The following is a 14,311-nucleotide window of genomic DNA, read 5'->3' as shown; positions in this document are numbered from 1 at the left end:
AATATATTGTAAATATTTGGAATCCAATTTCACCTTTTCTCTCGGCAGCCAACTGCCGAGAGATGCAACAAAACTTACCGAAAATTAAACGTGCGTGTAGCTCAAAATAGCATTGGTAGTGATGAATTGCGACAACTCACAATAACCTATCGCTGGACCTCTTATCATACCCAGTTTTGAAATACAATAAATTCGTAACGCCATCGAAATTAGAGGTCTGAGCCAGGCATTTATTCGTATGATAAAATAACATGAAAATCCTAAAACCTATCGTTTCATTTACATGGTGTAAGGCTCAGCAAGTTCCGGTAGAATAGGCTGAACAACTCCAAAAACGTTAAAGCTCCGCAGTCCCGAATGCGCATGTTGATACAATCTCGCATTTTGTAGATTTCACTGCAGTAAAAAAAATGAATTCTGAATGTGTTGATTATCGATAGGGTAACCAGAGAAAAAAGATTGATACCGTGCCATGCTCAATTCCTATTCCCGCAAGGAGTGTCTGGTACGATTTTGAGCCAATTCGATTAGGTCTAAATAACGGGCCAACGTCCTTGAAGTTTGTATGGGGTTTTCGACAATCTATAAATAGGAAACTTGTTCACATTTTCGCCACTAGATGGCTAGGCTTCAAAACATCACTAGAATTCCGAAAAACAGTTTTATTGACTGCAACTCTGTTAGACAGCTTATCGATCCAAAATCATCCGAAAACGTCATTACGCTTTTAATAATCTGGTGTTTGAGTTAGTTTTGCACAGGGCTTAACAGCGCATAGTGATAGCTCATGAATCAAATATAACAAAATAATATAATTTGTTAAAAAAAAGGCTGAGTTTGGCTGAACGGTACATTCGGAAGAATGTTAGTGCTTAAGATGCAACATTTTTCGATCAGCAAATGGTAGTTCCGAATTTCGCCGCAAAGAGTGCACCAACACTAACTTCTAAATGGCGTGAGTTAGAAACCTGGTGTCTTCTACAATGTTAGAAAATAGGCTTTTCGAAGTAATCCCTCTGAATATTGTAACATTATAAATCGCTTCGTCAAAAAGTTATTTTAGAACCCTCTATCCAGTGGAATGTGGAACGTTGGATCTGTTTAAATCTAACTCCATTAGAAGTTTAATTTCTTATTCGAATGTTGTTTGCTCGTCTCTGATAAAGATTAAGGAGATAAAATTGTCCTTTAGAATCTCAATTCTAGTAATGTTCTGACGCCTACATTGCCTGGTAAAAATGTGAACAAGTAATTTTTCTCCATATAGATTGTCGTCGAAAAATCATACACAAATTTCATGGACGGCTGTTCGGCATCTAGACCCGATCGATTCGGCTCAACCTTAAACCGGACACTCTTTGTGGGGTTAGGAATCGACTTCGAGTTGGCCGATATAGTTTTCCAATATTCGTTTTTTTTCTGGGCAATCCAATGACCAACCACCGACACCTACTTGCATTCCGTAACCGTATACTGCTTCAGATCCGTCTCCATGGTCTTGTTCGATATTTCATCCATACAGTCGTCAACGGCTGGTGCCAGTTCTATGGCGCATGATCTGGAAAGTGGTTCACGTAGTTCTGAAATAGAATCAGTCACTTCAAATCGTGCCCTGAGTCTCGAAATAGGTACTAACTCATCAGCATCTCGCCACTGTTGTTACAGACCATCTTCAACGCTTCCGGTACACTGTCTACGATTTTCTGTAGAATCTCCAGATCATCCGGATCCGTCACACAAGGTTTGAGTTTTGCCACCACGGGATCCATGCATACCAAAGCTTTCCCGATTTGGCCGCAGATTCTAATTCAAACCATAGAAACGTCAAATGTTCCGTCAATTTCTGAAAATAGTTTCAACTCACTCTTCCAACATCTTGGACTGCTCCTGTTTACTCATATCGTCCACCGGTGCCTGCAGAAAGCTCATGTTCACGTGACCGGTAAAACATCGGGGAGTATCCTGATTCAACACGGTCAGCAAATCCTGGTAGGCTTTCTCACTTCCGGTAGCATTTTGGCACTCCGCTTTGATCTCCTGCATGAACTCGGCCGCTTCCAGCACCGGAGCTGGCATCGCCGCAAAAGTTTCTGATCCAGGAGAAAACAATTGTGATTAACTCAACGTTCAACAGAGCACCGGAATCAAATACCTGCCACAAACACGATTAAAAAGTCGACCAGAATTACTAGATTCAGGCGAGGTACCATCTTCGAAAATAATATCTGACTTTCACTCTATGTAGATCGAGCTAGTCTACGCTAAGGTTCCCGGAATTCTGCGAGTACCATCCAACTCGCACTGATGCAGCCCGTCGCCCGGACAAAGGGCTTATATTGTTCGCCATTGCGTACCGGACACAACAAAAAACGACTCACCTTTGTTCTCGATCTAGATCACTGCGATGATCGGTGGACACAGCCGAGCCGGAGCTGGTGGTTGGCTGTCGCATCGGCTGTTAAAACCCCGGCTCCCGGACGGTTTGCCACTCGTTCGGACAGTCTGCCAGCGGTTAACAATAGCGAGCCATTTAGCCATTTAGATTGCAAAGTGGAAGTGAATTAAGGTGACAAATTACCGCCATTTAAAGTGGGGTGTACTTCCATCAATTGGCGACGGCGGGGCATTGACAGATAAGAGCAGGCAGTTGGCATGTGGATCATGATGGTAACAAGTGCGCCATTGCGTCCTCGTCGAGCTGGTGGAATTTTGCGCGGTTTTTTTGTTATTTTCCCTATCGTTTAAGTGTGAAAGTAAGTGGATGGTGGTGAAGTTCCGGATCGGGTGAATAATGGTTTTCGGTGGGCAGAAGTTGAGTTATGAGTTATTGTGTGCATTGTTCAAATGAGGCTAAAACATGTCATTTTATGACCTTGACTTTGCTGATGGGTATAGAGTTAGCCGACATTAGTGATAAATTGTGAATGAGTTTTTTGCTTATACTTTTTTTTATTGATGTAGAGCTTTGACTGTTTTGTTTGTTTTTTGCTTATATTGGGCGAAATAATATCTTCTGCGCAACTAGATTTGACTCACAACGTCTCAACGTTTTAAGTAATGCTAGATGCCAAAAGACAAGCTTCGATAATACAGTCTAAATCCCTCATTTATCAGTGTAAGATAGATTTTTAACCTCAACTCACAATATCGAAACAGAAAAGTTTCCAGTTTATGGATGCTAGTCAAGTGTATAAATATAATTTAATTTCCCAATCAAGCTGAAAAATGAGTTCCGGAAGCCACATGCATTTAAATGTATTGTTCGTAGCTGTCTTTCCACGTAGGTGAATTGTTATTTTTTACATAGTAATTCAAGCGACTCACGAAATATAATCGCAGTAGTTGCAGCTATGCTTCCCGTGGAATATCAATCTCGGACAGAAAATACTGTACATTTTTGCCCGGTATTCTTGCAGTCAGATATAGGAACTATTATAGATGTTCTTACTTCCGAAATAGCCATGTGTTTCACTGAAAACCAGAATCGAGAGCCGAACAGTGATCTACAGAGTCAGGATCGAACGGATCGTCTACGGTATTTGCTAAATAATCTTGTGTCACACGAGTATTTTGACGAGTACTCACCAATTCTAGAGGATGCCCTGCGTTTCAATCGTCACTTCAATGTTCTTCCGATTTCATGCAGCGCATGGAAGAATGCTCACCGCAGCAACCAATCGTGAACATTCTGTCCCTCGCAATTGCCGTGATGAAGACAGCCATCTGTACTGATCCTGCATCAAGTAAGCTCATTTAATAACAATTATTATGCACCACTTCACAGCACTCTATGAACTCATTGACGTATCCCGGTCAGAAACACATAACAAAAAGAGTTCAAAAATATAACTCACGTTGTTACTTGTTATAGTTTTCTGTTATTTTAACTACTAACGAGACCTAATTTATAACACAATTTGTTACGAAAATTGCATTTTGTTATAAAATTGTTATTTCATTCTGATCGGGATTACTTTGAAACCATGCTCTATGAAATCCATAAAGGTTCCCTGCTCTTTTGAAAATCTATTATTTCTTTTTTCTCGAATCTAACTGTAAAAATTCCTAGAAATTTTTGCCCACTGAACACTCGCTCTTAGACATGCGAAAGAACCTAGACAACCAATCTAAGTAACTAGGAAGGGAGCTTGTTACATTCAACAGACCTGATATGAGTTTGACGCTCTTCTCAAAACAAACCCGCAGGTTGATTTCAAGGATGCATCGCGACATTTTTTATCTATTGGCTAGATACTGTTGGAGACTACTGTTGGACGTATTTTCTTTTTGCGGAACGTGCGTAAGTGTCTCCGTTTACGGGTCCACTGGACCCTTTTCGAGTTTCTCTAAGCAAAAGCATCTATGTAAAGGTTATATGATAAACCATTTCGTTAACACTAGTAAATAATAGGAAACACTTTATTAACCTCTTTAAAGCTCTGAAAGAAATTTCAATCCACCTAGCAGTGAGACATGTCATTGCTTTAGTCTTTAATTACTTTTTTTTCGAAATTTATGCGAAATGTGCACGCAACTAGACACGAAACGTATGCAATGGAACTATTTATTCATGGAATGAAAAACATAAAATGAACAAATTGCATAACAAATAAAAAAATAATTAAAATAATAAAATGAATAAAACAAACACCCGTTTTTTATCAGTCCCTTGGTGTATTTAAGACTTATAAAATGGGCGAATACTGACCAAATTTGGACAATTTTTTTGCTTTCTATTTAATAAACCGATGCTTCTAAAATATTCCTCTTTAGTCTCTTTTATCTCTAGGAAAAATATGCTGAAGAAAAGATCTACTCGGACTGAACTTGGTTCGTCTGCAAGACCCCATTAAATGATTTTTTTTTAAATTTGCATCATTTTCGGCATATATACCGTACAGATTACTCTTAATACTACTGTTAATGTCAATATTCAAAATTTTTAACTAGATTTAGTGATATGGAGGTCAAAACTATAGCAGTTTCGTTGAATTTGCTACAACATCTGTCCACCGGATTATTCTGGTCATAAGCTGTACGGTGTCTAGGAATCCACAGATGTCGACGATTCCTTATACCACGAAGAGGAACAAACAATTTGATTATAAAAAGAATTGTGGGACAGTCAATACTATTCGATAACATGTCGAAGATGAACATTCAATGCAAGAAAGTGCGGAGAGACTCTAATGTCTAATTTTCACGAGAAGCAGACAAAATCGGGGGCTTATTAAAACGAATCCTCACTGAATAATGAATAAAATCAATTATGCCTTCAATGAATGTTCAATGTTCATTTAGAGCAAAAATAATAAGATGGATAAAATGAATAATTTTATTTAATGAACGAAATAAATGAAACGTATAAAATTAATTAATTCAATGTAACAAATAAAATGTGATAAATGAATAAAATAACTAAAATGAAAAAATAAGGTGCATAAAATGAACCAAAACAATCAAATTAATTTATGAAAAAACGAAACTATATGTTTCATAAATAAAATAAAGTGATTAAAATTAATTGAATGAATTAAAGGATTAAAATGAAGAAAATAAATAGGAAATACACAAAGTGAAGAAGAGAACAATATGAATAAATTTAATAAAATGAATAAAGTAAATAAAACGGCAGGGTCATTATAAACAGGCTTAAAATCCTACAGGCCAGTCTTTTGTCTTCTGTTGACAGGGGTCGAGTTTAGGCAGCATAACTACGAATCGCTCAAGCCTGCCAAACATGCCTCCTGGAGAAGACCGACTTGTCCCTCTTTACCGTGAGCACCGGTAAAGTCGCCAACATAACATTAATAAAACTATCGAGAAGAATTTTATTGTAAACCTTTCAAAAATGTGAGCAATAAAGCTATTTTTGTTGTTCTACAAGCATTTGAAAAAATGGCTACATAAAGTAACAGTGAGCCTACCATTCCATTCATTTCTACCTTGTCGTTTTAATGGAACTTTTTTCGGCGTTAGTAAAATTCACTTGCTGTTTCCCTTAATTATAGGACCGTATTACTTTTAATTCAATGTCGTGTAATTGGAGCGCACGCTTTGTTTTCAAATTCATCGGCTAGTGGTTGAATCATGCGATTGTGTGTGACAGCGGTTAATATCCCCGTGTATATGGCAAATAGGAAAATCGAGGTACTGTTGCATAAACTGTTGTTCTTTCGATATGGCCATTGAAAAAATTATATCAACATTTGTCGGAATGGAATTCGTTAGGGACAATACAAAAAACTACTCCCAAGGTATTAACAGTGGTGTTTTGTGGTGAGATTGCTGTTGGACAGACCCATTTTTCTGAACTGACAACTGGCAGTCCATTACACAGACCATTCTTTCCACTATGACAATGCAGTACGCACTAGTTCTGCGAACAGATGGCACATTACGGAAAGCTGTGCTCAGAAACCGCTAAGCAAAACCGGAAATCAAACCCAACACAAACAACACACAATATTATTACCTGAACCACAAACGGTTCCCAAATTTGTGGGCGCTGGTCCGGGTATAATGACAACTGCAGAAGCTGAGCACAGTACCTCAAAAACAGCAGTCAGCACTATCATTGAGCAAACCAATACCACCAACGGAACGGATGTTCCGTTCACGTGGTCAGATGGAAAAATAATTACGGTAATTTTTAAATTATTTTTCTTCATATTGAAAATGCAAGATGAACAAATTTTTGTGTAATGACACAGATTTATTTAACAATTCGGGTATATTTTTAGAACGGTAAGAAAATTCGGTGGATGTCTGCAAATATACCGATATTCAACAGATTAGAAATATTCCAATATTCGATAGATGTTTTTAATTTGAGTTTTTTTTTTCAATTCTTAACACTGCAGATGGGTAAAAAAAACGTTTTGAGTGAAATACAGAATTCAATGTGGTTTCCTTGCCTATGATTCCGCCAAACTCTCACTTTTGCCGTCTAAAATATAAAATAATCATGAAAATCAGTGCAAGTGATCAATAGTTCTTTAACGGTTGAGATTTGGTAGCATACACAGGTTTTTATTACGCGGAGGACACGTTCCGTACATTAAAAATTCCCCCTCTCAAGTTTCATCAGTAAATGCCGAAAATCGATTACTGGAATAATTTTGAAATTTAAGATGGCGTCACCATAAACACTAAAATTTACATTAATATGGAGCTCAATTACAAGGTGTTGGTAAGTAGATGCCGGAAATTGATGATTAAAGTCTCTCAGTAACATGGGTATTTTTTGAACGGTCTTGTTGATAAGATGCTATTTTTTTTATTCTGTATTGGGTTGACGAGTAGATGACGGAAATCAATGGTTGACGCCATTTCTTTCAAGATAACGATTTTTGGTACCTCCAAACACTCGATAACCATAACGATATGTAAATTCCAGAGGCTTCTTTGGATCCTGGATATGAGCTCATAACCATTTCTTATAAAATTAGTTATCTAATTTGCGTTTCGACTTCGTCTTATCATAATCCGACACTAAACTAGTGACAGCGAGCGCCGGATTGACTCTGGCTTCAAAAACGGAGACATTAATTGTGTTTTGGGCAAGCTCCTAGTCGTGCGTGATGTGCCGTAAGAAAATGAGTTCATTTTAAGCTGATGAGAATGAGTGAAATCGAAACATTTGGTTCGGCTTAGCAAGCTAATGCAAGACTTAGGGAGAAATATAGCATAGTAAGACCAGATATTGCAGAATTGTAACTGTAAGTTCATCCCAAACATCGTCCAGAATTTATTTTCCATCTCAAAAACCTCTGAGGGTAAAACCATTATCAATAAATCATAATATATAAGAACCACTTTTTAGGGGCCGGCATCCCGAGCAAACGGAAAGAACAAAATACCCCCATGCTCATGGGGCTTGACATGGGTGTTTGAAATGGGTTCAACCCATAAAAACACCATTACCATGGTCCGGTAGATCCCATATAAAATACCATATGTTGGTGTATTTATGGGTTATTGAGACCATTTTATGATGTCTTGATGGTTGGGAATTTTGGCACGGACCATGTTTAAGGTCTTTTGAAGGGGCTGTGTGGTGTTTGAACCCATGAGTATTTGCTCGAGATAGCGTAGTTGGTAAATCGATTGTCTTGAATACAGCTCACCCGAGTTCGATTACCAACCCCGCACATATGGTTAGCGATTTTTGTAGAGATTTCTCTAACCCGAAAAAGAGGCGAATCACCCTAAGATTAAAACCTCTATAATCGAAGCAAAAAATTCTCAAATGCAAAAATTGGACAAATGAATTTAAGTAGTAATAGTGACACTATAAATGCTATTATTCTCGTACAGGGTGGCTCAGAATAAGAATCACCATGTTGAAATTTCAATTTTCAGCAGGCTACATTTCTTTTTTTAGGATGGGTCAACTGGAGCTGTAGAACTTGATTCTCCGTTTCCTGTCGGAGTCACTTACTACAACTGCAGACGAGACGGGAAATGTCACTCACTATAACGAAGCTTAAGGTCAATTTGCAGCGGGCCGTGATGTTGAGTGTACGGTTCAGATGTTCGCGCTTGAGAGTGCGTTGTTCTGATTACAAGATATCAGATTATCCAATTACTTAGGTCCTTTTTTATATTGTAACGACATATAATTAGCAAGGGACTGGAAGGTGGAGTATTTTTCGAATATTAATAGCCATAGTACTCAAGGAAGAGCAAGGATTTGAAGTAAGAAAGTTTTGAAAAGCGTGGATGAACAAGCTTAGAGTTTCCCGGCTACTTAACTCTTTGTCTTCTGCAACGCAGGAGTCAGGATCTTTTGGCATTAAATGCGAATCACCTGAGTCTGCGGCATGTCCGGACAAGCGTAAAGTCAATTTAATGACCTATGCTGTCGGAACCGGTTCACTTAATCATCAGGGCTTTTCTATGTTTGCGAAATCTTAGACGTTGTTGATCGTGAAGGATGCATATCATGGCGAAGCGCTCGAGCGTTTGTATGTTAACGTGTTCGATCGCGTGTGCTAGCGTATATGTAACTCGAGTAGTAAAAACGATTTTATAATCGTGTGGCAATTCGCATAGTTGCGTGTGTTCGTTAATGTACGTGCGCACCGTGAATCTGATACTTAATTTTCAGTGAATGGTTCGGATGCTAGAAGCGAGAGTTTCCCCGTATTTCTGGAGTTCCTCATCATGTGACCATGAAACGTCTTGTATAGTGTAAATCAGCGTCATTTTTTTTTCTTTTTTAGACTGGGCCAATTGAATGCCTGTACCTAGGCTGATAAGACTGAGGGTAGGGACTTTCGACCGCCATCGATTCATGATCACGCGAAGGCAGGCGTTTTACGGTTTCCGTTTGAGACAGCGTTTATAAGTTTGTAAGTGCCAAAACGTTTACTTAATCACCCGAGCGTTTTCACGTTGGCGAGATCGTAATGTGCGAGAATGATCGCGAAGATATAGAGCGATTGTATGTTAACATGTCTGACCGCGTGGGCGTTAGTATGTCGTGTGTGGTAGAGTGTATGTAGCATAGCGTGTATAAATTCGATTGTATAACCGCAAGTTTAATTTTGAATATATGGCTCAGATGTTAGAACTGAAAGCATAGACCTAGGGTGCTAGAATCAAGGATAGGGGCTCACGGACGCGACCGATTCATAATCGCGTGGGAATGCGCCTTTGTAGAATCGCACTTGAGACTGCGATTATAAATTGCAGGTGTTAAAATATTCACGAGTGAAAGCAGCCGACGCCGTGTTCAATCAACACGAGGGACAAGGGACGAAAACTAGCTCATTCAAGAGTTTCAATGTCGCAAAATACTTAATGTGGAAGCTTTTCGTGACTTAACTTTTTGTCGGTTCCGACAACCTAAGGCGGTAAGTCACCTTTCGCATGCCCGTGTATGCCGCAGACTAAGGTGATTCGTATTTGAACAAATGCCAAAACATTGACTCCTGCGGTAGAAGACAAAGGATTAGGTCGTCAGGAACCTCTAAGCTTGCCCTATGATCCTATTCCACACTTTTCTAAATTTACTACCTTCACCTCCTTTCTTGAGAACAATGGCTCTTAATATTAAAAAATACCTTACACCTTAAGAAGAGAAAAAATACCGTTTTTGTTTACCAGATTTTGCGTGGATGGTCCCAAATGCAAGTTCGAGTTTGTAACCGGGGCTGTTTTATCGTGCAGGACTCGAGTGTTTGTACGTTAACGGCTTCAATCACGTGGGCGTATGTGTCGCGTGTATGTAACTTCGTGTGTATAACTTCGTTAGTATACATGTGCAACCACTTACATATTCGCGTTTAATGTTCGCACGAACCGCAAATTTGTGTCTACAATTCAGATCCAGAAGGGAATGAGTTCCTCCATATCATTAGAGTACTTGCTTTGGCGTCCTGAGACATCTAAGTGTACATGAGTTTGTTTTTTTAAACAAGATTGAAAGCATGGACCTAGACTGCTAGGACCAAAGCTAGAGGCTTCTGAACGTGCCCAATTCATGTTCCTGTGGGAACGGGCGTTGGTATAATTGCATTTGAGATGGCGTTTATAAATTCGTAAGGGCTAACATATTGACATAATCACCGAGGCGTTTCTACGTGGGCGTAGGTGTGCGCAGAAGGTCATGATTTCGTTGTTCCAAGCGTAAGCAGACTTGTATTATCGTAACGGACACGAACGTTTCTATAATAACGTGTTTGATCGAGTGAGAGTTTTTATGTCATGTATTTTAACGTATTTATAACTTAGCGGGCTTCAATACATTTATAAAACCGTGTAACCGTTTGCATATTCGCGTGGGCTTTTGAATGTCATTCTGATGTTTAATTTTGAGTGCACGCTTTAAATAAAGAAAGGGAGCTTCCCCATCTCACTGGGGTGTATAGAAGTACCGTATTTAGATTTGGAGCTCCCGGAAGAGTGTGCTTTTTATCATGCGAGAGCGGGCGTTTGTATGTTGGATGAGATTGCGTTTATAAATTCGTAAGTACCACCACGTTGACTAAATCGCCAGGACGTTTATATGACGAACGCTGGTCAATTCGGAACCTTAGCTATGGTAATATTGCGAAAAGGGTATATAAAGTTTTCATAGCTGTCATAGAGCTCTGTTACATCAAACAATATTTGGCGGTTCTCAGTTTTCATGTAAGTGCGCTAGGGGCACATGTTGCTTCTGAGCGCTGGAGAAGATCTTTTGTTAGCAACAACAATTAATTAAAGCAAAATCTTTATCGTGTTTATAGATCTGTTTAATAATATATTTCAACTAATATCTTGCTTGTGAGACTATCAACTGTTTTCTCTCAGTTAGTGTGTGAATTGTAAAATATGCGTTGGTCTAAACTGGACCATTAGATACAATGTGATAAGAAATCGTGAAAAACCGTGTGAGAGAAAAGTGAACACAGTGGTCAAGGATCCAGAAAAAAAATTGGCGAATCGGTTGACAGATTTTGATGTTATATTTCATAGACCCCACTATAGGAGATTTGGGCCAGCTCCTATTTTTTAATTATATATTTACTACAAAGTTTTACATATCAAGAAGAACTTTTCATTTCACGATTCGAAATTAAGTACAATCATATAGGAGTAATGGTAATGTAATGAAATTATTATTTAATGTACTTTTGCGCAAAACTGTTTATTTACAACACGGTTAAAGACAGTCACGTTGGGAACAAATGCCCGCAATTGATCAGCCTTTCAGGTCAAAATAAGTATTTGCAAATCCGTTGACATGTTCCAGTTCTATAGCTCATAAACTCTTGCTAGGTTTAAATTGGCCCAGTTCACCCTAATGATCGCGTTAGCGACTGGGTTTGTCTTATCACGAAGGTCTTGAACATTTGTATGTTAATGTGCGCGTTATTTTAATCGCGCGGCAATTTATATTATATTATTGTTGCATATTTCCGTGTTCTTTTGAGTTTGGATAAGAAATAATGAAAAAAGAAACAGTACAATAATAAGACATTCATTCAATAAAGCCGAGATGGGTTTACGACTCATGCACTAAAATATACTAGAGGAGGACGTAAGCTATTGTGACAATCGTGCGTAGAACGACAAAAACATTTGTAAGTGAGAGGTGGGAACGGTAAAAACATACAGCACATGAAAACAAGAACAGTAGTATTTGAACTCCTTGCATATAGTAGAAACACTAACTAATGGCTGACGCTCGCTGATTATTCCGTCTGCCTTCTCCTTTTCTCTTCTTTGCGTCCATATCGTCTTCGCTGGAGTAGCTTTGAATTTCGCTGTGAAAAGTTTGACGGTATTTGTGTTTTCGAGTGGCTTTGATATAGGTGTTTTCTTTCTTGTTTAGTTTTTTCCCAAGGTATGTTAACTGTTGTTTTGAGGATACCGTGAAATATTCTTTGTCCGGTATTTATTTTATGTCGAAGAATGTTTGATGGTGTTGGTTGTAGTAGATGAGATTCCTTTAGTTTCATTGACGCATGGCTTACCGTAGTGTACCGTCTGGTTACACGTGGGCGACTGGCCAGGGTTCTGTAGTTAACACCACGGAATGATCTGCCCTCGAAAGTAAGTCCAAGTATGACGGTACAGGTTGGTTCGGCCGCATTCGCACCACCCGAAGACCGTTGAGAGTGCCAAGGAAAAAGTTTCTCTAGGTGTCGTTTATGACAATTTCCACTAATCCATGCTTTGACATAAATCTTTTTATTTTAATCCGTGCTGATACGAGATGCCAGATTGTGAAGGGCCATATCTAGGGCCATATACACGGGTATCTTGGTTTTGACATTTTCACATTCGACGCTGAATTGCATGTGTTTTATCACCATAAAGCTTTCTGCCTCGGCTTAAGAGTTGAACGTTATTAATACTACTTGTCTCGTATGATGTAGCTGTATGTGTGAAACTTCTGTAAACGCAAGTTCCATTTTCATCTTGATCAACTGTTCTACCTCGCACACTAGACCTCTAAGACGGGTTTGCGAAAAGTCAATCGCTATTGTGTTCTCATGTAAAGGGCGTTAGAGCGGCGAGGTGCGAGGTAGTATTTTCCGTTTGTACGCTGTTTGCAAGCGGTGCGCTTTTGACTTCTGATCTATACGAGATGAGGAAGCAGACTGAAAATAAATATACCTAATGCATGTTTCGCCATTTTCCAAGTAGGGTGATGAGCCCATTTTCGCCATATTTCTATTATCACCCTACTTATTTGAAACCGTTGGTTAGAACAGTGTCTGCGATCTTTGTTCAACGCATTAAGTCAAATGGTAGCACAACAATTGGGGGCACTCGATTCGAGTTTTCTTTGCGCTCAAACACGAGAATTTCATTGTTTTCAGCGCATTTGTATTATTATATTCTTAACAACGAAGCAAAGCTGTTGATGTCAATTTTTATGCGTTCCATCGATTGTAGGCCGAGAAATTAATTAATTAGTGAGACACCCTGCTTAGTATGGTGAAAATAGGCACTTTACCCTACTTGTGATTATTAAGTCAGTAAAATTTCAGTTTAAGATAACAAACCAAGTTTCTTCGCTTGAGAAAAATCTGCAACCGCATATTTGTAATGCCCCTTTTGTTTGTCAATTCAATTTCAATTTTACAGAACCTCTGGAAACAATGAAGCACCTGACTTGCGAGGATCAACCCACCACAATTATGCGGCAGTGTCTGGAAAAGCTGTCCAAACTGACAACAATCACGCTATCCAGATTCACATTCGCCGAGTGCCAGTACGTATACAATAAATAGAAATAGGTTCAAAAGGATAAATTAATGTTATCTCGTTAATATACATTTCAGTGATATGCGGACGACGAGAGACTGCTTCAACAGATATGCCCTACAGTGCGGAACTCCACGGGTGATTGATATACTAAATCGTGTTTACCGGAACCTTGTGGAAAAGACGCTTTGCGACAATCCGGAAAATTGAAATAATTGATTAATTTTTGATATTCATGATAGTAATCAAATGAAGTAACAATATCTGTCCTTGAAAAGAGATACGTTTATTTCTGGCGTTCTCCGAATATTTCGTTATATTTGTATCGAACATGATAATCGATAAAATTTTTAGCCACCTGTTCATAAACGTTGCAAACAGATTTGACCTAAAGACCCTTCAGTTAGCAACAATGTTTTCCAGTATATCATGAAAAGCACTCGACGTAAGCGCAATTATTCACATTTACTGTTAAATGTCCAACTACCGGTTGCTTTGCTGCTTTGCCACTGCTCTCTCAAACTGGTCCCTGGCCAAGGACATTCGCAGCGAGAAATTACCCACCCAGATGTTCCGTCAATTGATTTTGCGGTCTTCGACTTAT

General features: G+C 38.8%; 2 protein-coding genes across 10 annotated transcripts; one reads left to right on the top strand and one right to left on the bottom strand.

Moving 5' to 3' along the window:
* Positions 1-209: 209 nt before the first annotated feature.
* LOC131691382 (uncharacterized) lies at positions 210-2,321 on the bottom strand. The gene is made up of 5 exons (XM_058977718.1): positions 2,153-2,321; positions 1,865-2,090; positions 1,637-1,803; positions 1,454-1,580; positions 210-396 (listed from the first exon to the last, which is right to left on the bottom strand). The coding sequence occupies exons 1-5, from the start codon at positions 2,208-2,210 to the stop codon at positions 276-278; spliced, it is 699 nt and encodes a 232-aa protein (XP_058833701.1). The 5' UTR covers positions 2,211-2,321; the 3' UTR covers positions 210-275.
* Positions 2,322-2,539: 218 nt separating this feature from the next.
* LOC131691383 (uncharacterized) lies at positions 2,540-14,095 on the top strand. Of its 9 annotated transcripts, none has more exons than XM_058977726.1 (6): positions 2,540-2,801; positions 3,269-3,280; positions 3,340-3,535; positions 3,595-3,743; positions 13,588-13,714; positions 13,785-14,095. In XM_058977726.1, exons 1-6 carry the CDS (start codon positions 2,792-2,794, stop codon positions 13,915-13,917), a joined length of 627 nt encoding a protein of 208 aa, XP_058833709.1. In that variant the 5' UTR covers positions 2,540-2,791; the 3' UTR covers positions 13,918-14,095. The 9 variants fall into 9 exon arrangements, with proteins under 9 accessions (XP_058833709.1, XP_058833706.1, XP_058833705.1 ...); XM_058977723.1 differs by having other exon boundaries at positions 2,541-2,801; positions 3,219-3,280; XM_058977722.1 differs by having other exon boundaries at positions 2,544-2,753; positions 3,157-3,280.
* The last annotated feature ends 216 nt before the right edge of the window (positions 14,096-14,311 follow it).

This window comes from Topomyia yanbarensis, chromosome 3 (genome assembly GCF_030247195.1).
Source record: "Topomyia yanbarensis strain Yona2022 chromosome 3, ASM3024719v1, whole genome shotgun sequence".
In the NCBI taxonomy this organism is placed as follows: Eukaryota; Metazoa; Arthropoda; class Insecta; order Diptera; family Culicidae; genus Topomyia; species Topomyia yanbarensis.
This window is presented reverse-complemented; position numbering and strand designations above follow the sequence as displayed.